Below are 26620 nucleotides of genomic sequence, written 5' to 3' on the forward strand. Positions count from 1 at the left end.
AATTTATTGATATCATTGCCAAATACCATATTCATAGATGTACATTTTCTGTTTTCTTAAAAGGAATTTAAACTTCATGTCAAAACTATTGAATCATCTCAAACTGGCTTTAAAAAGTTTATCTGTCTGCAGTCATTCCGGTGATTGGTTCTCTAATTTGATTTAACTACCATACCATAATGTTAACCTCACCCTTACCAACAAAGTTTCACATGAAAGGAAAGCCCCTTTCAACATGACTGATTTGTCTCTACATAATTAATACAAGTGCACGCACACACACGAACACACAAACACTTGTTTCTCAAGTCATATTAATAAAAAACACTTGAAGCCATTGAATGGATTCTGGTAAAACATTTTATATCTTCAGTAAAATCAGAACCACTTTTCCCTGTGTAGTTTGCTCTGCAGAGCGCCCTCTAGTGGAAGAGTAGAGGAGGCCTGAGCAGGTCTTTGGAGTGTTGGCTGGGTGACAACAACAGTCAAACTGTGGTTGAAAAGGGAAAAGGCACAACTCTGGTAGACAGACAGAGACAAATGCAGAGTCAGTGATATGACACCATGGCAACCACAACTCCTCGGCTCAGAGTTTATGTGAAGTCAGTCGTCTTCCAGTCTCCATGGAAACCAAAGTCGGGAAGAAAAAAGGCATGGCAAAAAACACCGACCTGCTTCAGCCTGACCGGAACCACTGGTAAACCTTACATTCATAAAATGAGCAATTTGAATAGAATCAAATCAAATAATCACCTTTCATCTATGTCTGGCTCCAAATTTCACAACAGAGAGAAAAATAAAACCCCAATCATATAAAAATGGCATCATAAATGTACATAATCTCTTCATCTCTATAAAGTCAGTTGAAATCTGGAAGTTCATAAATGGCTCCCCGCTCCTCCCCCAGTAACACATTGGTGGCTTAAGTGCCTTTACAGTGTACTTACTGAAATTGGCTCTGAGAAGAAAGGGTAGTTTTGGAATAAAACTGAAAAAGAACTAAAACAACAAATACAAACAAAATACATTTAAGTGGCTTAGTGGCATAAAACATCTAAATAAATCTTATTCCATAATTCTTCCATGTACAAAGTCAAAACAATAACATAGTTTCCAGTGCTTTGGGAGTTAAAATAAACAACAAACTATAATAACGAAAACAAACACTTCTTTTAATCAAAAAAAATCACCATCAAAGTTTTTTTTTTTTTCCTACCTTCATCAGTACTGATCATAAGCTATATCAAATCAAAGCCAAGCCCCAGGTCTACCACAGCAGAGATACAACTCAGGTCCACATCAACCTGCTCCAACCATGAATATGATGACAAATGGATGTCAGTTAGCCAATAGGATAACAGATTCCCTTTAGGTGGCAGTTTGAACAGCAGACCTGAGCTTCACCTCTGTAGCTTGCAGCTTCACTCGACTCAACAGGGTAAAGACTGAAGTACAGGAGACTCGATAACATGATGATTTGAAAACAGCCTCAAGGCACACTGCAATGTATGTATGTGTGTGAGTGTGATCATGCATACAGTATGTGAGCATCTGCGTGTTTAATGGATGCCTGTTCGTGAACCGAAAAGTGAGTGTGAATGCATGCAAGTGTGAGCTAATGCTGTGTTTTACAGTGAAGACTACACTACTACTGCTGTCAGCTGATGCAAACTATCTTTTTCTCTTTCCAGTCACTCTATCTTTTCTTCACCTGGGCCTCTAGTACAAGCTGTGCTCTACAAAGTCACTTAGTGAGATAAAAATGAAACTCGCCTGCACTAACAAAGGTATAATTACTACAGAAGCATTTACAGGCATAATTGAAGTTTATTTTAACTCTAAACCCTGGTCATGACCTCTAACCTTTAATAACCTTTGAAGAGCAGCAGCTGCAAAAATCAAAAGGCACGTTGAAAGGGGTTATGAGCCTGGGTTAACTTCTGCTTCTACTTCCTGTTACAGTACCTGAGTATTTTGACACCTCACAAATTTGGATGACACACTGTTTTTTTGGAGACTTTCAAATGGCTTTTTCTACTCTCTCCAGAGTCGACACAGTAACACTAACTGTGTCTTCTTTGGGTAAAGGTCCTCACAGTGTCAAAAGTGTTAAAAGGTGTAGAAACTGGGGCACAGCAGTGTGAGTGAGAGGGTGTACATGTTTATGAGAAGACAACAATTACAGATGCAGAAGGGCTGGATTATCTGATTCCTACATTGTCCGCCCACTCTTTAAATGTTTTCTAAGATGTGGACACTTGAGCTTAGCAGACTAACGCAGATCTTTGTCAAACACCAAACAGCTTGTGCTTGAGGTGAAGGCAAACTGTGGAATAGCAGATTGAGGAACAGACCATTTAGACTGGACTGCATCCCCTTAAGCTAAATTATGTATGCAGGACCATAAAGCTATTTCCATTTTATTCACTATCGTTCATTCAATCGTTTATGGTTACTAAAAGAGGTTGATGTAAGGGGAAAATAACTTGTCCTCTATCAAGTAAGACAATGCGCTTGGTTGTCCTTGTATCTGATAACTTCAATCTAATTAACTGCTGGTTTTGTCCTCCTCAATTATAATTCAGAGCCACCTTTATGGAAACGAGGCCAAGTGTGCTATATAACTCCTGACCTGGCAGTGTTGGTTCACCCCTTGTAAATGCTCAGTGTGTTGGGCAACGTTTCAAGCTTCTCAGTTTATCTCACATCCACTTGTGTGTGTGCCTGTGTGTATGTGTGTGTATGTGTGCGCGTACGCATGCGCTTGTACCTGCTACCTACTTTGCTTGTACCTTGCTCTTGCCATTAAGGAGGGGTAATTATACAAAAAATGAGTGCCATCAATGTATGATCAATTTGTGTGATGTATTCAGTATGCGCTGCATGTTATGGGCGTGTGTCATGTCTTATTCATTTGTGTTGTACATGCTGTAAATGTGTTGGAGTTTGTGATGATGTACCTCCACGCTGACACCTCTCTGAAATCTCTACTTGTGCTTGTGTTGGTTTGTGGGAGTGCGTGTATGTATGCATGTGTCTAGAGTAGGTCTACATCCTCTATGCTGAAGCTGGATCTGCGGCTAGAGTCGACAGAAGCTTCAGGGGACATCGCAGAGAGCAGCGGGTCTCCACCCACAGGGGACAAAGGCTCGTCCATCATCAGGAAGCCCAGCTCGCCTCTCCTCCCCTGGACGTCCAGTCCGGCCAAGTCGCCCAGCCCCGACATGCCATCTGAGAAACCTGGCATCCCATCGCACAAGTCCAGCGACTGGGCAAAGTCAAAGGGCTGGGAGCTGCCTACAGCTGGGAACTGGATGGGTGGCTGGGGCTGGAGGTGCTGGGGGAGCGGTGGCAGGTGCCTGTGCTGAGGCTGAACCTGGCCCTGTTGGTGGAGGTGGGTCTGTGGAAGGAAGTGGTGCTGCTGAGCCTGTTGCTGAGCCTGGTTCTGGGGTAGGTGCTGGGGCTGGTGGTGGGTTTGTGCCTGGGGGTGAGAAAGGTTCTCCTCTGGGCTGGTCTCTTGCTTTATATAAGGAGCCATTATGTCAGTCGTGTTCAGGCCAGAGGGAGAGGTGCTGGGTAGGCCATGCAGATGAGCCTGCATCTCCAACTCCTGTAGTCAGTGGGTGAACGGCAACATTGTAAGTATGAATGTATTCGCTGTGGTTGTGTGTCTCTAAACATGTGTGCTGGTGTGTTACCTGGATACGTAGCATCAACTGTTTGTTGGCCATTTCCATCCTTTTAAAGTTATTTTCCACCTCTCTGGTCCTCTGTACATCCTTCTGCATGCGTTTGATGTACTCTACAGATGCTCTCAGTATAGTACCTTTGTTCCAGCGCACATCACTAAGCACACAGTAAGTAAACACAGACAAATTCATACATAAGTAACTGGCAGTAACTGATATTTCATTAAACAATTTTATCTACACTAAAAACACAGAGTAAGTTACTCACAGGTCATTGGTTTTGGGGATCATGGTGCCAAGTTCTTTAATACGATCATTGATGTTGAATCTCCTCCGTCTTTCAACTGTTGAGGAGAAGATGAAGGGAAGACAAAGGGGAGTTAAAACAGAAAAAGACATGATGAAGACAATAATAGAGTAGAATCAAAGGCATGAAAGGATATATACAGAGGGCAGAAAGGGACAAACACACACACACACACACACACACACACACGGTCACAGGCAATTACACTTAAGTGCCAAAACAGCAGAAATTTGCAGGTTAACCATCCACCCACTAGTTGCACTATGTCAGCTAAATCAGTGCAAGGCTGTATAAAACTGTTTTTGCAAGAGACAAATTATGGTGTGTGTGTGTGCATAGTGCATGTGTGCATGTCCTGTGCATACATATGAACTGAGGGCATAAACACTATGATAGAAGAAAATTGAAAAAGGAGTAGATCATTTAGAGAAATAGCTTGCTGAGAGAAGGACTTACTCAGATTGTGGTTATCTTTCTTTTGTCTCTCCTTGGCCAGCGCACGGGCTTCTGTGTCTTTGCAAAAACAAAAAGTGATTAACTAATGGCTGAAACTGTGCCACATCTCTACAGAAGCAGTGTTTCAGTATTGTCAACAAATGAAAAAAGATTTAAAGACATAAATAACATACTGGTGTACAATGTTTTATAATCAATAACATACTAAATGACAGGAACACAAGGACCTCAGTCTTCTGTATAACTTAACTTCTTAAAAGCTTTGAATCGGTAAGTTAAATAATTTGCGACTACAGTGCACAAAAATCTTCACTTTCGCACCTGACAGTTCTCGTTTGATGGTCAAGTTGGCAGGACAGGAGTTACTGGTCATAGCAATAGCTGGCCCCTTCATCCCAGGACCTGTATACACATCCAGGTGACTGCTGGACAGAGGGAGCTGGGGAGGACACACACACACACACACACACACACACAAACATGCACAAAACATGTAAACACAGTTAGAAAACCAGCAATCTACAAATGAAATTTAGGAGCAGCTTCCTTTGTTTGCTGTGTAATGACAGTCCTCTCATCTGAGGATGCCATAGGAATACTTTGTGCTCCATGAACAGATTGAAAGGTTTAACCAGGGATGGTTAAACGCAAGTTTGATTTTGAGTAACCAAAAGTACACAAATGATTACTAAGTTATACTACTACTTGTACACAACACAGTGAAAACCATGCAAGAATATAATCAACACAATGGCATCAATGCCTCCTCCAAAGTCCTAAATTTAACATCATGTCACATGACATACAATAAGTTTTATTTGTAATTCAACTATAATATGAGAAGGCTAGGGGTGTTCAAATCAAATTGAAAAAGTAATAAAAATTGAAAGTAACACTAAATCTAACTCAGGTCAAACCGTTGTAAATCCAGATTATTTCTCTAACGACTCTTCCTTAACGACTCATTTACAGCTTCATACCCCTTGGTAAGTACTTTTATAAAGTCAGTGTTCATGTTTAGTGTGCTGTAAAGAGCAGATAGCAGGAGATAATGCAATAATATCACACCTGAGAACAGCCTGCCAAACACACAGTAATGATTGACTATCATCCTATCTACAGTATCTTATCTCTTTTTATGGCTTGATTCTCTCCTCTGACTTCTCCAGCTCCTAAACTCTTGTGGAGTGGTCTTCTAACTCTTGCACTTTAGACATTGTGTAACAGCTGTGATTTAGTTTTGTATGGGCTCCTAAAAAGACCCGATTTCCTTTTAATTGTATATTTTAATGAGTCCGATGGACTTTTGATGCCTTGTTACCAGTTGTGTCTTACTCCCTGAAGCGAGGGTAAATGTGACACTGCTAATGAGGCCTGAAAGATAAAGAATTCAAACAGAAAGATACCTTATCTGCTGGCTACTGTGTGTGAGCTGTGAGATCAAACACATTCACACACATATATATACACACACACACACACAGACCTCCACAGGTTCACTTCTGTATGTAAATTATATGCTCTGTTAATAATCTGACAAAAGATCTAACAGCATTGAGATAAAGTATAAGTCTTCACCAGTAAGAAGGAAATTATTTTGTTATGGTTTGGAAAAATGAATGACGAGTTGATGTTTTTCTGATATTTATAAACTATGTAAACTGTATGTCAAACTGCATATTAATTGTATGTTTAGTTGTTTAAGCAAGAAAAATCTTAAATGTTCTGGTTGATTGTCATCACAGTGGACTTTATGGTAATAGAAATTGTGATTTTCAGCTGACATTCTCTATTATATCTGACTTACTAGCCACTCTATAATGTTAATTTTGAAAACAAAACTGTGCATCAATATTAATGACAGAATCCCATGATGTGATACAACATCACAGCCCATTATGGTTGTTTCAGGTTTGCTCCTGATTATAAAAAACTCAAAAACACACACATTCATATGCCTCCTCCATGCTTCTGCTCTGTTCTGGCCGGGTGGCCCACCTCCATGCCCCATTCGAACTAACTTAAATGAAAAAGCGTGCGTGACTGGTACTCAATATGGCTCAGTGTAACCATCCATACACACACACAGTCACACACACACACACACTCAAGAGTCGATCTGTTCACTTGTGCCTGGTATTCAGTGGTGTTCCCGGCTCTTACTAAACTTTGAGATTCCAAGAATTCCATGGAGTTTGCCACTTTAATCCCCATAAGGATTAGCAGGTGAGTTTTACTCACTGGTCTGTCTGTTAGGAATAAGGCTGAGATTTTTGTTTCCAGTGTATTTTAATATAAAACACTTCAGTTTCTTCCATGACAAACTTCACACAGCATCAGTAATGTTCTGAAAAAGCAGCTCTATTGTCAAATTGAGCTGTTGAGTTTCTCTCTTGCTCTCAGTTCAGTTCTCATACTAGCTTCACATTCACTGATCATCTGCAGGGTTGATCGATCACATAATCAGTGAGATGTTGAATTACATGTACACACATATATGTAGACAAACTCATCCTGACAGAGGACATATTATCAGATGAAGCTACAAGAGGCTGTTTGGGTTTCTCTCTCTCACACACACACACACACACACACACACACACACACACACACACACAGCTTGTCAGACAGATGACCACACAATGTGTCTGAGCCACCAATAATCATAATAATAATCTAATTGCATGGTAGACCCCAACATGATGGTCAACATCAACTCAAATGTACAACAATCCTGATTCCAGTCCTACATTCAACCCATCCACACACTCAAAAAGACACAACATCCTCCCCCACCCACCATCCTGTGGCTCATCGTATAATCAGAGACCCGAGGCTGGGAGTTAGAGATGCCGCTGCATCGGTCCAAATTGTGGTTAACCCTAAGAACTGAGAGTGCCAACAGACTCCCACAACACCAACAAAAGCTGACATTAAACAATCTTAAAAATAGCAATTTATCAGTTTCTTACCAGCTGAATCTGTTCTCCTTCAATAACTTCCACAATGGCATACGTCTTACTCATCTCCTTCATCCTCTACTCCTTTCCTAACAAGGCCGGAGCTCTTTCCTCCTCACTCTCAGGCACAAGCAACATACGCAGCTCTCACTGGCAATGCCGCCACTGTCCTGGTAGACTGACCTGAGCAGCACTAATTCTGTCTTTCTTCTACCTCTGCTCTCCACCAAACAAGAGTGAACTTTCCCCTAACTGGACTTTAAGCCTGTTTTCCCCTTGCACAAATTGCCTTCATCCCCCTTCCCTCCTCCCATCTTTTACTATTCCCCCCTCCCTTCTCCACCTCCCTCTCCTGAATGTCTTGTAAACAAGTTGAACTCTAACTGCTGGCAGTTTAATTGTTAATTTTCTGAGTTTGTTCGCTCAAACACAAAGCACTGTACAGTCCTCATCTGACATGTCTTCCCTTCAGTTTCTAACTATGTCCAACATGGTTTGGGGATGGAATGTTTAGTGTTTAAGTCATTTATACACTTTTGCATGTGTGTATGTGGGTTTGTGTCTTTGTGTTTGCGTGCCAAAGGACATAACAGATTACTTCCTAATTTGTCAACGCAAGGGCAGACAGAAAACTGAAAAAGCAGGTTGAGTGCTGAAGAACGCATGTTGTCCTTGAACACTAACCATTCGCTAAATTCATTGTTAGCAAGACTAAAAACTGCCTGAACACCATCACCATCTTTAATATAGTAGTAAGAAAAACAGTGGGGACATTGAACATAAATGAGGAGAGTGACAATGAGTATACACATGCAGGAGCAATGATTATAGGAACTTCTGAAAAGCCAAAGCACTGATGAGTCGGCAAAACCAACCCTTTGACTCATTTAGGGCAGACCAAAAATAAGCCCTCAAGTAGATCAGGAACACAGATAACTAAATATTCAGTGAATGCAACATTTGGGAATTCTAGTGTTGCAATTTAAAGGTTAAAGGCATGATAAGGTGTGTGACCCATGTGTACCTATAAAAAGCCTGCATATACTATACTGTACTGCGATTTGTGAAAATAACATATTACTAAATCACTTCTATTATCATGAGTCATTTTGTCCGTTGCTGAGTCTTAAAAATATCATTTTATTTAAAACAAGTACAAATAGTTGCTAATGGGTCAGCTGATTCCAGTTTACCAATCTGAAGAATTTTCTTTAAAAAACCTTAACATAACTCCCATAACTCAACCAACTGTACAATAAAATCCTCTCACGTCATTACAATATTATTTCATAAAAGACTGTAGGTATTTGCATGTTTTTAGAAGAATACTATGTGTTGCTTTTGGTCTAAGGAAAAAATAAAGCTTGTCACAAAGCTCCACCAATGTAGCATGCGGCTACATTGCATGTAGCTGAAACATGTAGCAAATTTCTGGTAACAATGTAACTAAAACATACGATATAACAACAGAACATATAAAAGGAGTCAACTGGATGCAAAGTACATTAGTCTTATAAAATATTACAAATGAAGGGTTCCTGAAATCACACCTTGGTAGCTCTACTTACTGTGTTTGGCATCTGGATAGGGTCTATGTATGCCTGAATATCATCATAATTGGACTGCATGCTGATGATGTCATCAATGACCTCATCCATCTGAAAGACGCAGGGAAACACTGTTACTTATATGATCATATTATATGATAATGACCTATAATGTCTAACTTTAAGATAAAGTTAAACTAAACTAAACTACACCTCAATACACTACACTGAAAACAGTCACTACTTGTGCATTTATCAAGGAACCTGAAACCTGATGACATGCAGGCCTCCAGGTGAACTCGCCTGCAGGTGCACGTCTCACTCAAGAGAAGACTTAAGAGATGACTTCTATGTCATGAAGGCTAACTGGTAAGACTATTTTCTCTCAGGAAGACTGAAGGAAGAGAGGTCGAGAGTTTGAGGAGGAGGAGGAAGAGAGTTGGTCAAAGTCTGCCAGGTTCAAAGGGCTTTGCATTCTGCTGTTACCCTGTCACTTGTTAAGCTGTAATTACTGCTGCAAAGCCATAATGGAGCATTTAAACTCCAATCATAGCCAGTCTCAGTTATTGCCGGTTAGTCAACACATTTATCCATGCACCTAGTGTATGCACGACACACTGAAACAAATGCACTGACAAATGCTGCCCCAGCTTACTAAACACCAATTAAATCATTATGATGCTTTCATAAAATGTGGAGATAATGTCACTTTGGGGGTAATGTTCAATCCTCATAATTTTTAAGTGTGTAATTAAATCATATTTTAGGGATATTTGTTCAATCTGGTTCTTGTAAAGTTTACTATGCGACATGACCAGGAATAAATGTTTGTGGGTTTATGTTTATGCTACTTTCTGCCCACACTTTCAGACATCTACCTCGTTTTCGTGACTGGAGCCGATGTTGAGCATGGCCATGGGGCTGTTGGGGGCGCTGTTGCCAGACATGAGCTGCTCTGTGCGCATGCGTGGAGAGTGGAGGGGAGGGGGTGCAGACGCTGAGCCCCCTGTGGGTCCCATTGTTGTGGGAGGAGAGGGTGGTATCGGTCCGGCTACTGCATGGACCGTCTAGGGACAGAGAGAGGAAGAGATGATGAACAATGTCTACCGGACACCCTGCGATGCTATTAATGACTGATAGAGTAATGACATAAATAAATATACTGCAATAGTACTGTATGTGGATGGTTGAAGACATAAACATAAAGATATCCAGCATTAGTTAAAGCAGACAGACAGATACCTGTTTCGTGGCACAGGTGGTGGATAAGTATTCTTTTACTTGTTGCCTCCGAGACTGACGGATGTGGTAGTCTGTAGGATTCTCAAGGTGGGTCTGTACCTGTATTAGATAGATATTGAAAGGGTGTTATCTATACTTATTCCATTATTGATTGTGATAATTCATCAAATGTAAACAAAAACATAACCCCACCACCAAACGACTGGATGCAGCTGAATCTCCCAACTAGATTGACAGCTCTTTTAACAGGGATATATACTAGACAACAGATAAAGTTATTGATGTTTTCTGGAGCTGAAAAAAGGTTTATTTGTATACAAGTAATGTTTGTCCTCACAGCAGCAAAACAGGCCCATAATTTTTCATTTATATTCAGTCGACAAACAAATAAAATCCTGATTTTCATCTATAAATCAAACTTGACTGTGAAAATAACAATAATTTATATGGCCACAATGGGCAGAATGGGCTTTTGATTGGTGTGAAAAAAAAACAAATCTTATTGAAAATAGCATACATTACAACTTTAATGTGTCACAAAAACTTAAATAACATAAGAACCAAAACCAAAAAACTTGACAATAAATGACTTAAAAAGGACGGATTTACAATGATTCAAGTCTGTCTTAAAACAGCAGTCAGGTGCGCATATGAACACAGAAAGAGGAATGTAATCATTCCTCCTGTTCATACTGGCTGTTAAAAGATCTTAAAATGTGGTTTTGACATCACTTACATTGTAAGTGCATTATGAAGGGATCTTCTAATGACCAGTATGAACAGGAGGAACGATTATGGCAAGAAAAACCTATTTCAATGTTCATATGGGTACCTGACTTGAAAAATGATATATTATTACATATTCACTTGCGCTAACTTGAAGGGAGGCGTCTCTTGTGTGTATACAATCAAAGACACTAATGTTCCACATTATCAACTCCCATCCCTAAACACAGGAAGTTATCATTAGAATTACATTTTAAGTAATACATACATGTTTAGTTTGTTGTATTAGCTCCTTAGCTCAGCATATTTTAACACTGACATTTGAACATATAACCCACAGCACGTGGAGTATATGCTTTAAATGTACACCTCATTATTCCTGTCCCATAACACAGTGATGGCACTAGGACATAGTAGCATTACTCAGTAGTAATGCTTACAGGAGTAAAGCCACACTAAATCCTCTGGTGTGGCTACAAAGAGCAATGGGCTGGCCTCATTCCTTCACATCAAAGACTAAAGCTCAGTACAGAGCAAGCCTGCTCTCTGTTACTACAGAGAAAGAGTCATCTCCTCAGCCCTGCAACCCCCTCTGTTTTATAACCAGCAACAGGATTATATCAAATGAACCAGAAACCTTTCAGTAAATAGATGTTTCTACTTCCTCATGTTTTTTTTATGAACATGATATGTTTTTACAGCAGGTCTTGACAGTTGGAATAAATACAAATAATTGGTTGTCAGCTTTCAATGTTTCTGGGTATCATGAGCCACAGCCACCATTCAGTCCAAAGAAACACAGTGCAGGAGGTATGACAGGTTCCGTGGGCCTGATGGACAGACGACTCACCTTATCTTCAACATGAAAGCAAAAAGAAAACACTGACAACTCTGAGATTTCATAAACACCATTCCACACACCCACACACACACATTCATTCACACTGAGTAAACAATACAATACGGCAAATTGCCCCATACAGTTACCAGTGCTTACACACTGTACAGATTTACAGTTCTCAATACCATAAAATACAAGCGTGCACAGACACACATGTACACAAATGCACAAGTGCATAATGGAATATTGTACAAACCCATATACACACAAACACACGCCATTAAAGATAAGGACAACCACAGGCATCTTTGGAATCGGGCAAAATGTCACTTCAGCTTTATCTGTCCCTGTCTGACTCAGACTATCTACATTGCTCCTGTCTGTCCTATCGCCAAACATGTCAAACTTCTCTTATCTGCCCGACATCCTCCCCCTTCAGTCTCCCTACCTGCTTGCTGCTCCACCGCATTTTTCTCTCTCTGCCTTTTTCAAATCTGTCTCTGATTTTTACTTGAGAGGCAGCGCTGAGAGAGAGACCACAATGCTAACCTAACCAGCTCCACTGCTCCCTTCTGTCCTGTCTCCTTCCCGGCAACATGTGAGTGGATTAACGGAAGTGCCACAGCCCCATGTCCTTTTGAACCCCCACAACAATTTCCTTCTCTTCCCTCAGTCCACTCAATGAGATCAGTTTAGTGCATATAGTGATTTTGTGATCAGAAGTTAGTCATTGACAATTTACTACACATAATTTTGGTTCCAAGTCTACAAAACGAGAGTGTGTGGAGATAGAGGGGAATCTGTGATCAGTACAACAATGGACCAAAACACAAATCTCTGTTTAAGCTTATTCTTATTCTGCCCAAATACTTCCATCTTTCAATCAATGATTGCAGTATCAATCATGATCAAAATCATAGAATGCATTCATACACATGCTATGCTGGTTCCAACTTCTCAAAAGTGAGACATTACTTGATTTTGTTTTATATAATTGTAAATTTAATATTTAGGGGTTTAGGGCTGTAGTTTGGACAAGACATGCAATCTGCAGACATCATTGGGCTCTGAGACATTGTGATTACCATTTTTCACTACTTTTTAAATGACATAGATGAATTAATTTATGTGGAAAGAAGACTTATAGTCAACAGCCATACCAGTGGCTTTGTGAGGCTATACTTAGGCATAGCTGTGCTTTGAGCTAAATGCTAATGCTAGTGTGCTAAAATGCTTATGTGAATCAGGTATAATGTTGACTATGTTCACCATCTTAAGTTAGTGTTAGCATGCTAACATTTGCTAATTAGCGCTTGCTGATGGGTATGTCAAGTAAGTATAAAAGTAAAAGTATTGGACCAATTAAAATATTGACCTATTGGTGGCGCTACATGGAAAGTTATGGGATCACCAAAATTATTACAATTCATCCTGAGGAGGACATGAATGTCTGTACCAAATATCATGGCAATCTATCCAACAGAGGAAAAATCAGGGTATAACCAATGTCCGGATACATCCTCTGGGAACCATGAATGTCTGAAAAAAATGTGTGCCAATCCATCAAGTAGATGTTGAGATAAAAAATAAAAACAACCCTTGGTTCCTTTTTAGCACTTTGGCCAGGCTGACAAAGAGTCATAACTCTACTGATCCATGTATTCCTATAGCTCTCAGTAGTAACAACTTCATGAGCTTCTTTGATGATTAAATTCTAACTAGTAGAGACAAAATTCATCACCTCCTGTCCTCAACAGGCACCGATTTATCCCTGAACGCAAGAACCTTAGAAACAGCTGTAAAACCTGATAAAGTCCTCTGACAAAACTAAAGTTATCGTGCTTGGTCCTAAACACCTTAGAAACACATTATCTAATGACATAGCTACTCTAGATGGCATTACCCTAGCCTCCAGCACCATCTCTTCTTGGAATCTTGGAGTTTCCTTACAGTAAGGCGGGCCTACGCCCGCTATCATTATTATTATTATTGTTAGTCATATTTCTATGATTATTGTTGTTGCTATTGTTATTATTGTTGTTATTGTGCTTCTCTGTGTCTCTCTCTCTCCACTGCCCCCCTCCCTCCCTCTTTCTCTCCCAATCCAACCATTCAAGGCAGATGGCCGCCCACCTAGAGCTTGAAGTTTCTTCCCCTTAAGGGGGAGTTTTTCCAAGTGCTTGCTCATGGGGAATGTTGGGTCTCTGTAAATTAAAGAGCGCGGTCAAGACCTGCTCTATGTGATAAGTGCCCTGAGATTGAATAGATATTTCACAGGATAAAGTGACAACTTTGCTGGTGGTGCTAGCTGAAAAGTCATGTGAGCGAAAGTTCGTGGCAATCCATCTAATATATAGGACATATTCCAGTCTGGACCAACATGGTGGACCTAACAACAAATAGACTGACTTACAGACTGTATTGCCATCCATAATACAATAATCAACAGATTAATCAATGGAAAGAATCATTTCTTGAAGTGCTACTGACCTTAAGAACCTCCACGGGGACCTGCATGCTTTGGTAATGCTGCGGCGTGCTAATGGCTGGGGTGGGCGCAGGTGGCCCAGCCATGCGTTGCTGCATATATTGCAGGGCCGCATTCTGCTGCTGCTGCCGCTCGCGCTGCTCCTCCTGCTGCAGCTGGTCTCGCATCAGCTGGGTAGACAAACACACACACACACACATATCACAGGAATTCTCATTAAAATATTCAGACCTATAAAGTGACTTTAATGGGTTATGCCCTTGTCATTTTTGGCTTCTTTTTGCACCTCTTCTCTTTAAGAGTGGACCATGAGAGCTGGCTGTTTGTTAGCAGAGCACAACTAGTCACTTGCACATCTATTACACCCTGTATGAAAAGTGCGTAAAATAAATATATCAAAATACCAAAGGCCCAAATAGCATGGCCAAATTTATCAGTGGAAAAACTGGTTTCTGAATGTAGATTCCGTCAAATAAATGACACTGATCCACCGATTAAACAACACGACAAACAGACTGGACTATGATGTCCTTACCTAATGAAAGCCTTGAATGCACTATTTACAGGCTTGTGGAGGATATTTGTATTACCTGCATCCGCAGGCCGATGCGTGAGGCCATTGCTGGGGGGCGAGGGGGCAGGGGAGGGCGAGCCGACGTCAATGCACCGCAGTCCAGCCCGAGAGGTCGAGGAAACTGTGGAGAAGAAATGCAGGGAGGAAAAAAGTTAGAGGTGGGCAAGAGAAAGGGTGGAATGAAAGGAAAAAAACATGCAAAACACAAAAGGATGGTGACAATTAACAGAGTGCAAGGTTAAGTTTGATCTGATTGCTGTGAAAAGTTAACTTCTCTATCAGAGGTCTGCAGTTGAAGTGATTCCTAAAAAGGAAGAGTAGCTATCAAGCTGGATGCAGTGTAAAGCCTCAGAAGCCACAGAAGCCTAATTTATAATTGTTCATGTGTGCTTTATTGATAAGAAGAGAGTGGTAAGAGGGGAAGGAGAAGTGTGCAATGTTGTGATACACTTTATTTTTATATGTTGACTGAGCTCTGTTCTCATGGTGAAGTGCTCATTACATTATACTTGTCTTATTCATCATCTTTGTGTTTATTAGTGAAAAAGAATCTCAACTGAAGTTCACTAATTAAAAAAGTACAAAAGCAATAATTAAAATTATGACCTGATGGTGGCACTAGATGTAAATTTAAGGGGTTGCCAAAGTCAATACAATTCATCCTGAGGAGGACATAATTGTTTGTACCAAATATTATAGCCATCCATCCAATAGAGGGAAAGTCAGGGGAATCTGTAAGAAAAATTTCAAGCCCAATACTTTTGAGATGTTGTGTTGGTGAAATACTACACCAACCTGTTGTTGGTCAAGAGGCAACTCCCAATGTTGAGCAACTATAACTGCTCCTACAACTATAATGTCTAATTTTCTATTTATATGTGTTAAATACACAAGACACTGTACAATGTACAGTATAAATAAAATAGCTTTAAAGTTGTTGAGCCTTTGCTGGACCTAGTTTTCCCCTTCTTCCAGTCTTTGAGCTAAATTAGGCTAAATACATCCCACACCTATCATTGCACATTCAGAGATGAAGCTGATTTCCATATAACAACAACATATATGCTTATTTTAAAAAGTAGCCTTTTTCCAAAAACTTTATAACAGCTACGTGTCAACCCAAGGACTCCTGTCTTCCACTCACATGCGCTCTGTGTTGTTTTCCCACTGAACCAAAGGCATCCAGTGCACATTTCACAAGTTGTTCAACAACAGATTGTCAGACTCCTTATGCTATTTATCAAGTGTATATGCCTTAGAGCATTCACTGCCACAGTGTCTCTCTCTGTTTGCATGGGGCCTCAAATAACTGCCTCTTTAATAAATCAATCAGGCTGTTTCAAAGATGTGCAGTGTGCTCATGTGATGTCCTTCTTGTACATAAATATTTGATAAAACAGATCATAAGGCTAGTGCCTTAGCCTCAGTATAGATTTGAACAACATTTTTTGACACATTATTCTACAAAAACTTTTTTTTTTTTTTTTTTTTTTAAATCAAAATAAAAAATAAGCCAAACTTCTCAGATGTATAAACACACATATTCAAGAACTTAACTTATATTGGGTAATATCTGATGAAAGAAAAAGTAAACAAAGAGTTTGACTAAGCATTCTGTCTATCTTTTTTGAACAAAATAAATTGTTCAGTCGGTTTGGTTAATTGGTCATGAATAAATTAAAATGAGATAACAAAGATACAACAGGATCCTGGGTCCTGTTGCACAGACAAATACCACAAAGCAAAACAGAAACCATCATAAGGCATCAACATTTGCACACTGTATCAGTCTGACTACATCCATTACGTAGTGTCATGTCAAATCTTGTGGTTGAGAGTGGGAAATGGGATGAAAGAAGTTAGCAGTGATACTCTCTGGCTCCCCAACACTGTCCCTCCAGAAAAGGGTGAATTTTGAGGTACTTCCACTTACTCAGAGGTCATGTGGGAGTCATGTGGTCTTGTTGTTCTTGAGTGATCATATGAGGAGAAGAATGATGGGGAACACCCTCACCCCTTTACAACCTCACCCTAACAAACATACACACACACTCGGTGGGGAGTCCCAGTACTGATAGTTTCCCCTTCTGCAATTCATCCCCAGAATGACTAAGCATGTTTGCACTTGAAAAAGGTGTAGGAACCTACTGAGGGCTAGGTTTCTATCTGCCTTTGCTGATTGTGATGTGTGATGTACACAGAAAAGCAGCGACATCAGAGTCTAAACAACCAGTCAGAATCGGATTCTTGCAAACTCTCATCAGAAACACTGTCTGTATATGGTCATAAAGAGAGAAAGACAGAGAGAAAAAGACAGAGAGAGAGAGAGAGAAAAGCTCATTGTGCGTGAGGTACAATAAGAAGGGCAGCTCCTATTGAGAAGGACTGAAGCCGCCTGTTGTCCAAAGTGTACATTTCAGCACCCGAGGGGGCACACACTGCCCGCTTTGTGCCCATTGGATGGCCCACATGAAAAACACAAACCCATGCAGAAATACACATTGAACACACACACACACATTCCAACACAAACATGTACCAGATCTTGGACTCTAGGAAAGGCTCCACACAAGCAGCTCCAAAGAAACAAAATCACTCAGACCTACACAGAACACAAACACTCAGAACTATTATATTGATGGAGCAATTTACATACCGACTGCCAGTGGTGCAATGTAACTAAGTATATTTACTCAAATACTGTACTTAAGTATAATTTTGAAATAATTGTACTTTATTTGAGTATTTCCTAAACCTCCACTCCACTATATTTCAGAGGGAAACATTGCACTTTTTACTCCACTACATTTATTTGACAGCTTTAGTTACTTTTCACATGAATATTTCACACAATGGATAATATAACAAGCTTTTAAAGCCTCTGGAGCTTTGGCTTAAAATAGTAAAAATACATATATGATATCAAAGTTGAATGTCTTCAAAAAACAGCTCATTTTGCTGTTTAGACCATTTCTCAAGACTGTGTAGGCATGGCAAATCACATATTGATTGGCACCTGCACCAGCTACTGGGGGCTGGCTAACTACAGGAGCTAATAACTGGGTTTCCATGGTGTGTTTATTCACTGAGCCTCACTTCCAACACGGTGAATGTATTACATTTATTACATGCACCATTATCAAGAAAGGAGGCAGGCGAACATAAGAGACACTGAGCGAGAGAGAGCAGGAGAGTGAGAGGGAGAGAGGGAAGCCATCGCTAACTGCTAAGCTAAAGTAACTAGCATATTTGAAAACAATTGTGTGACTTGCAAGAAAGTAACTAAAAGAAGGAGAGAGCTAAGAGTGCTTGAGCAGAGTGTACGTTTAAATGTATAGCGGGTAATTAGCCACAGTAATGAAGAATATAGCTAAATTAGCTGGGTTGAGATGCTGAAATGCTACCAATGACACAGAAACTCCAGCAACCGGAAATGAGACAATCTACTTACGTCACGTCGTTTATGATTAGTTCACGGAATTTATTCCGTAATTTTCATAATAAATGTCCAAGCATAACCCCCCCCAATTCAACCCAATATCAGGAAAGTTTATAAGAACTTAACTGACATTATTTCGAATTTGGATTGAAACTAATTTCTAATACTTTTTACTATTATGTACACAGGACCCTAAATTACATAGTTAGAAGCTATTGTGGATTTGGGTTTCTGGTGGCTTTAAAATACAACTCATTGATGAAGATGAAACCAGTGGTTTCCAACCTTTTTGGCTTTTGACGTCTTACAAAAAGCAGTTTGTAGTCGGGGTCACATTTCAGATGTCTATGAGTTGTTAATTTTCCCCTCTAATCTTCTCACGTGTTTTAATTTCAATAAATGTTAAAAAAATCAAAGACTAGAGAAAAGGTCCAAAAACTAAAAACAGATTTATGTATCAGAACTTTGTTTTTTCTTCTTCTCTCTCCCATTAATCATCTCATGACCCCACAAATTCATCTGGTGACCCTTTGGAGGGGCCCGACACCTAGGTTGGCAAGCACTGGACAGAACTAGCTAACTGTATATTAAGTAGTTCAAACTAGCTCCACCTCCAGCAGCTACAACAGTAACATGCTGCTTACACACTGATGCTTCAGTATTAATAATCGAATGATGTCATATATAACAATATATCAGTCAGAGGGACGATAACCACTACTTTTACTTCAACAATTTAACTACATTTTGCTGCTTGTACTTGTAATGGAGTATTTTTACATTGTTGTATTGGTACTTTGACATAAGTAAAGGATCTGAATACTTCCTCCACCACTGCTAACTGCTAACATCAGGAGCTTTAGAGGCAGGTCCTCCTGAAGTAGTAATCGCAATTGTTGTCTCTTTCAAGATGCTTACTTACACAGACAAACAAACAAGTGTGTGCACACACATACACACAGTGGTGGAATGCTGCACAGTGTATTTATAGTCTGACAAATGGGGTGATTACATCTCCAAACTCAATCGGCAAGGTAGGAATGCCAGCCAGAGAAGGACATGTGCTCTATGCTTTCACCGAATAGAGCATAGCTTACCATACAGCATGTTCCACTGTACAGGTCCACACAATCAGTTCCTGTAGCTTTTCATGCTAAATCCAAAGCCACTAACTGTCTCTATTTAACTTTTTTGTACTACATCACTCCAGTTTAACACAGACTTCTCCAACTTCCATCCATGGCTCCTTCTCCAACATAAGCACAAAACTCAGGACAATATTTGATTGGTTAACTGACAAACCAAGTCTAAGATAGGAACACTGTGCAAATAACATATAAAACAATGCTATAGTGTTCCCTTATATATTTGTAGAGATGTTCCACATTTACCAATTTGGGTTAAGAAATCATACATATAAAGATTACAGGCAATTTATTGTCCAATATTAATTTTAACTGCTTTTTTAATCCCCAAACTCTGCTAAGTAAAACTGCTTATGACACCTAATATAGTGGTGATGATTACATAACACCATATCATATAGCCTCCAATTGTGACTAAGCCATGATACATAATGTATATATACTTTAAAACATGCACACACACACTGGGTGGATATCACTTCCTGATCTAATATGGTGACACACTGCTACCAGGCAGCATGATCTCCCACATGGGCCTTCCCATTGCCTGGCATCCACTGGGGTAAGCAGGCATCTGTGACGCAGTGCGAGCACAGCGTTACCATTGTGTGTCCAGCGCTGTGATGTCACAGCCCCTTCACTTCAAACACTGACAGCCAGTGGGAGGATACAGAGCGGAGGAAGTCAGGGTTAGAGGTCAACTCTGGATTGTGCCACAGATTAGTCACAATCATACATGTCAACAATAAGCACACAGTGCACAGAGATGCGCAAAACATGGAATACATTAAACAAATGGCAAATTGTGGTGATATATATATATATTTATTTATATATACACATTCAAAGTGTACAACAAATACAATACACATTAAAAGACACATACACACAAGTACACACACACACACACACACACACACACACTTGGGGCAGTGTGGGGCCATGGCACCTGTGCTCAGAGACATGGTGTTAATTTGTGGGGTGTGTATTTTTAGAAGTTACTGTGCAATGCCAAGGAAGGCCTTTTTAACAGCCAACACTGAGCAGTTAAATGTGGGGTGAGTGCATACACACATACACAGAGGTGCCCTCTCACAACAAAGCATTTGTGCATCATATGTATGCGGCCACAGCTGCATAATAAAATTCAAAGACAATTTACAGCCATTTTAAAAAAAGGCTGTGGGACAAGTGTAAAGTCAAAAAGAAATTGTACTCCTGTATTAAGATCAAGCAGTTCCGCATAGGGAGTGAGAACAGACAGAAATCCCCTCAAGGTCACAAAAAAGCCTGAATATCTTTTCACATGTCTGAGACAACAGCACAAACACAAACAGCAAAGTGGCTCTGCTCTGAGACTCGAGCATATTAGAAGCGTGTAGCTGTTTATATGCATTTGATTTTTAAATCATTTTGATGCCTTGGTATTAGTAAAAATTTCAGGTTATTAAAATCTTAGTCCAACTTTCTGTTAATAACACAAAGGTTGCAAATGTGACACTACACTCTGCACTTCACCAGCCTCTAACACATGCGCAAGCACACACACACCCTTTCCGCATTAAGCTATCTGTCTGCCTGCTCTAATGACTAAAATAACCCCCTCTGCTCTCTGTTCTCCTTTTCAGGAACACCCTGTTCCCCTGAGCCACGGTGTGTTTTTTTGTTTTGTTTATGTGCATGTGTGTGTGTATCTGCGTGGATGTGTGTGCGTGTTTGTAGGTAGGGTGGGGGGTTAGGGCGAGGGCATGCACATAAACGGTAAGTGTGCATGTGAATAACTGTTCTACAGCGTCTGTCGGCTTTTGAGTAGACTCTTTCAGAACATGTAAACAGACCTCCGGTATCAATAAACCACCGCACACACTCATCGAGGAAGGTTGGTAGGATCATGTGACAAGGCTGGCATGGCAAGTATGGGGTCCTTACCCCTTCCTCTCTGGTCTCACACACACACAAACAGCTGTATCCCCTAGCGACAAGAACACACCGAACCAGCATGGACATGCCGACAGACAGACTGGCAGACAGTCAGATAATTTTCAAACATTCAGTTCTGGTATTCTGTTGGGTCAACTAATGCTGCTTTAGCTATAAAAACCTTCCTGTTACCACCTCACATCTGGACTAATTACAACTGATACTGGGGATTTAGTTAGAGCATTACAGGGGTTATGTAGGATGTACACCAGAGTCAATGAGGTCACTTCAGGATCCTAGTAAGTAATTTAAGTCAGGATGGCCTGCTGTGTTAAAGGAGGGTAGACATCATATCAGTGGATTTCTACTGTAGCATACAAACAAAAGCACATAAGTGCACAGAGACAGACACATATAGACACATGTACAATTACCTGTTTGAGAAGAAAAAGAGTTCACAAACAGGAATGCGCTCTGCTTATGCTGCTGACTACATGTCTGGACGCTGAGGAGAGTGGATGGCAATCTGCAGGGAGGAGATCATGGGGCAGGGAGGGATGAAGGAAGGTTATGAAGGGGTGGAACAGGGAGAAAAATGAAACAAAGAGAGAAAGACAGACAAAAACAAAGAAAGAAACAAAGAAAGGAAAGATGCTTGGTTATAAATTGTAAAATGAATGTAAAAATAGACAGATGAAGTGAATAGCTGTAACACACAATATGTGACTGGTAGTTTTGGAGGAGCAACAGAGGAGGCAGTGGAGTATTCAATAGGGGAAAGCGCAGGTGTGCAACACACACTGAAGAACTTAAAAAAGAGAAGACTTTCCACAGCGGAAGCAGGGAAAGCAACAGACCATGGTTAGACCCAAGTATCTGCACTCACTGAAGGGTGTAAAGAGAGGATATTCTCGACTGAAATTCTGTTGCATGAGAGACATTTAATTCAATTCAGCTGTTTAATTGTGTTTCATAAATCGCTGCAGCTGATTGGCAGCTGGTTCTTGCCATGAAGACTTTTCTACTCATGTGTGGCTTCTAGATCTGTTTATCAAATGAATGAAAGCATGTCTGTGGAGAGAGGTTTTACAATAACAACGACTGGGTTGAGCATAAAAGTAAGAAATTCAAAACACTGCCCTCTTTCTGTTATACATTTTAGCATGGCTGTAGTTAACAGTTGGATGTATGACAACTCCTGTAAAAGGGTCAGTGTCCTCAGCTGGTTAGTAAACTTGAGGTGAATAGAATCTTCAGCATAATTTACAGGCAACAACTGCCCACTTTGTCTCTAAAAAGCTTTTGACATGAATTACCACCTACAAGCTTAGCATTTCTGTTCAGTAACTAACTTCCTGAAGGTCATCTGGATGAATCACTATAACTCATCAACATTGTGTGTGAATCACAATGTCCGTCACCTTCTAAACACAGTCTATATATAGTCGACCAAGAGAGACCCTTGCCCAGAGGGAATCTCAGTCCTGCTTTCCTCAGTTAACTCTGCTTTGCTTCCACTACACAGACCATAGATAAGAGGGTCATGTGCAACTAGCAAAGAAATCGCAACACAGACACACTTTCAGACATGTCTAATCAAAGTACAACACAATAAGACACAGGAAAGACAACAGACCAGCATCATCAATAATAACCACAATGCATCACTTCTCCTTTTCTTCCATCAGTTTTCACAACTCCTAGTTTTGTCAGTGGTGAAGCAACTTCCTCTGCAGGCACCCCAGGGAAAGAACAAAAACTGTTTCACACCACATTTCTTATGACTGAGGAGTGCATGAAATTCTAAAATGTCTAAAATAAAGTGAATGTTGTCTAATCTAAACCAAAATGGTTAGCCTGTGTGGTACATGCACAAATCATATAGAGAATATGCACATACAGGTATTCACAATCAGATCATGAGATATATACATTTAGTCAACCTGTTGTAGTGCAGGTATAATGCTAGTAACTTATCAACTAGTATAGCACCACTACAGACACAAATGATCTCTAAAAACTCTGTTTAACGCAATGCATTTTGGCATAAAAGCAAACATTGGAGAACTGTTGTATTTCATGTAGTAACCTTCATTGTCTCCTAACCAAACTGCCACACATTAGCACCACAACTCTGACATTTTACCTCCACTTAAGTGCACATAACCAATCATTACATTGCTAAATTATGCAGTGATGACTCTAGATCCTATTTCTATTTTTGAAAGGTCAAGCTGCAAAATGTAATAAGTATCAGTTTACTGTCAACAGCAATTTCACCAACGCTGCTGCTGCTGCATCTGCTGAATTTTAAAAAGGACCTGTATGTCACTAAAAACACTTCACAAAATCTGTTCAAATATCCTCAATTTCAGTTTTGATTCAACAGCAAATCAGCATGACTGCAGCTCAAATTGACAGCATCATATCCAAATGCCAGGCAGTAACAAACACTGACATACTGAATGATTAGAATGATTGAACTTCTTACCAACAACTCTCCAGCTATCCCAAAGACAACATAGTGTATCCAAGTGAAATCTGCTCCTCCACGTGTTGATACACACACTCACTGGCAGAGACAGACAGTTTGCTGACTGAGCCCACGTTTGCTGACTGAGCCCACCGAACTAGAGCATACATATGCCGGTTCACTGGTTGTGACGCCACTCCTCCCTCCGCTGGCCGTTACAGTATGCTGAGTGACAGTCACTATTAGTCACCTACCTCTCTCTCTCTAACCACCAGCTCAGCTTCCTATTCCTCCTCCTCCTCCTCCCACTCTCCTCCTCTTCCCCTAAATTAGCCTGAAAGCCGTAGTCTGGGGCAACAACAAGGAGAGCCCTGTGTCCAGTAAACTCATCTCTCTTCCTCTCTCTCTTTTCTCTCTAATAAGGAACTCCTCTTCCAGTCCAGCCTCCTTCTTAGAGCAGTGCACAGCATATGCACAACACCTCCACATGTGCGTGCATACAGACACACAGACCCTGAAGGCAATTCCCTTTTTTATCTGCTAGGTCATTATGTTTTTTTCTGAAATATGAGGCAGTGAATCAGCATATTTACTTCTCTAATTGAATTCCCAGACACTGCCATTCAGCCACATACACCCGAATGCACACACAAACCCATGTGCTCAGAGGGCAATAAGACTTTATGATAACAAGCCTATACACGATCAGAGGACAGGAAGTAATAGCATATTTATTGTTATAGATAATCCACTCAGTATGAGCAATCGTTCGTTGCTGCCTTATATAAAATGGAACATTCGTTCTGATAAATTTTGCCATCATTTACTGAAAGTCCTGGTCAGTGCATTTTCAAAAGATGAATTAGGGGTGTAGGAAATATACAGAAACCCCAATCAGGATGCATTTTGAAAAATGTGAACAGGTGAAACTCCCACAGATCACCGAATCACAGCAGATATGTAATGACAGTTGTAAATGGATCAAAATGAACATCACTCAGGCATCACTGATTAGTTGTGACACTGTGTTTCTTATGTAATCACCTGCACAATTTCATGAATTTAAAAAAAACATGCGTTAAGTACATTTTAGATGCTACAGTGTAGTGTATGACACATTTTTGTTGGGTACACTATGAAAATAATGTAGAGGACCCTTACAATTCTGTAAGCACATCACTAGATGAAATGTTATGGAATGCAAATCTTACATGCTAAGCTTGTCTATGGATACTATACAGTAGAGCAAAAGCACATCTTGTATAAAAACGTGTATATACCCACACACACACACAACTGTATGCAGGTTATTACCTAATGTATAGTGTGTTTATTTCCCAACAAGCCCTGTGATAGGCTATTGAGTTCCAGTTAAAATAAAAATTCCCCTGAAGAAGTGCACTGTAAGATTTGTTAACAGTAGTAAAAGTCACATCGTTAATCATGCCTCCTCCTCTTCTCAATGACAGACACAATCAAAAATACACTATACACTGAAGCATATCCCTCCTACAACAGTGCACCAGAGATAAGGATGACAACTACTTGCTGATAGGACCATTAAAGGAGCCTCCTAGTGGTGAGTTCATGCACAATGGCGTAACATATTATAGGACATACAGAACAAAAATGATTCAAGTTTCAGCGACCAAAAGTTGCAAAAAATAAACTCAGTTCAGCTCAGTCACTTAGAATACTGAATGATGAGCTTTAAAATCAATCAGCAAATCAATCTGCATCTGCCTCAGGGTATCCACACATAAACACACGCATACTGTAAATAGGTAATGCCACATGCTGAGTATGTCCATTATATGCAACACAGATACATAGACAAAGCAAACAAGCTCCTCAGAGATCGTCTGTGCATGGTGTGTGTTATGTTTTGGCAAGAGGTGCGCTGCCATAAAACTTTATCTCAGGCCGTCTTTCTTTCATCCCTGTACAGTACGTAACCCAACTATTTGTATCCCTCCATCCACACTCCCCCCATCCTGTATCCCTCAATGCAGAAACACAAACATTGGTATCAAAGTGCCACTCAGCTAGTTGTGCCTATCACAACAGAAGAGAACACTGGCCAGCATGGTTCAGCAGTACCCGGCTGACAAGCATCCCTTGTTTGTACACAAAGCATTCAACAGTGGGCCAGCTCCAGTTCTCATAGTGCCCGCAGTGTATTTACTGGGTTATTTTGGTCCAGGGGCAGGACCCCTCCAGGCCCTCAGCTTATTGGTTGGGAAAGCTGCGTTCCTGTCAAGTCTGGCCAATCATAAGACCTATGTGTAGGCGGAGAAATCATTGACCAAGACAGCCTTGTACTCTTTTGACAATGGCCTATGGAGGAGGCAGGACCCCAACACACACACGTATACACACATACATCTACACACACGCAAACACACACACACCACCCAAGACCCTCTCTACTTGTCCAATGGGCAAGTTACCCGACATTTACTCCCTCAATCACCATGGTTGCAAAGAGACTGCAAACAAATACTACACATATAGACCATCATTGTAGCTCTATTGAAAGTGTTGAACGATTGTGTTGATTTGTCTGAGTGAAGTCTGATCCAGCTATGCTAACCTATCTCTCTGTTAAGTAGGACAAACACTGCTGTCAGTATAGTTGTAGCTAGGGCCACAGACAACAAGTCTGCAATTTAACTCTTCAAACTTGTGGTTTGCATATGACATTTCATCTATATCACACATTTTGTCTGTGTGGGACATCTCTCAGTAGCCCGAAAAAAATTTTATCTTTGAAAACAATAAAATCTAAAATAGATTATCAAACAAAGTTCTGA

General features: G+C 40.3%; 1 protein-coding gene across 7 annotated transcripts in view; it reads right to left on the minus strand.

Annotated features, from left to right (window-relative positions):
• Nucleotides 1-342: 342 nt before the first annotated feature.
• The window catches only part of tfeb (transcription factor EB), a 35483-nt gene continuing 9205 nt past the window's right edge, over nt 343-26620 (minus strand). For 2 of the 7 annotated variants that reach the window (XM_044348193.1, XM_044348195.1), the window contains 11 exons: nt 21769-21860; nt 14847-14951; nt 14259-14426; nt 10202-10300; nt 9838-10026; nt 8981-9070; nt 4774-4891; nt 4453-4509; nt 3958-4033; nt 3699-3855; nt 343-3610 (listed from right to left, as the gene is read on the minus strand). In XM_044348193.1, coding sequence (XP_044204128.1) covers nt 3038-3610; nt 3699-3855; nt 3958-4033; nt 4453-4509; nt 4774-4891; nt 8981-9070; nt 9838-10026; nt 10202-10300; nt 14259-14426; nt 14847-14876 — 1557 coding nt within the window. In that variant the 5' untranslated portion in view covers nt 14877-14951; nt 21769-21860 and the 3' untranslated portion in view covers nt 343-3037. Of the gene's footprint in view, nt 3611-3698; nt 3856-3957; nt 4034-4452; nt 4510-4773; nt 4892-8980; nt 9071-9837; nt 10027-10201; nt 10301-14258; nt 14427-14846; nt 14952-21768; nt 21861-23825; nt 24075-26620 lie in introns of those variants that run through there. The other 5 variants (XM_044348194.1, XM_044348198.1, XM_044348200.1 and 2 more) reach the window with 5 other exon arrangements.

This window comes from Thunnus albacares, chromosome 4, assembly GCF_914725855.1.
Source record: "Thunnus albacares chromosome 4, fThuAlb1.1, whole genome shotgun sequence".
NCBI lineage: Eukaryota > Metazoa > Chordata > Actinopteri > Scombriformes > Scombridae > Thunnus > Thunnus albacares.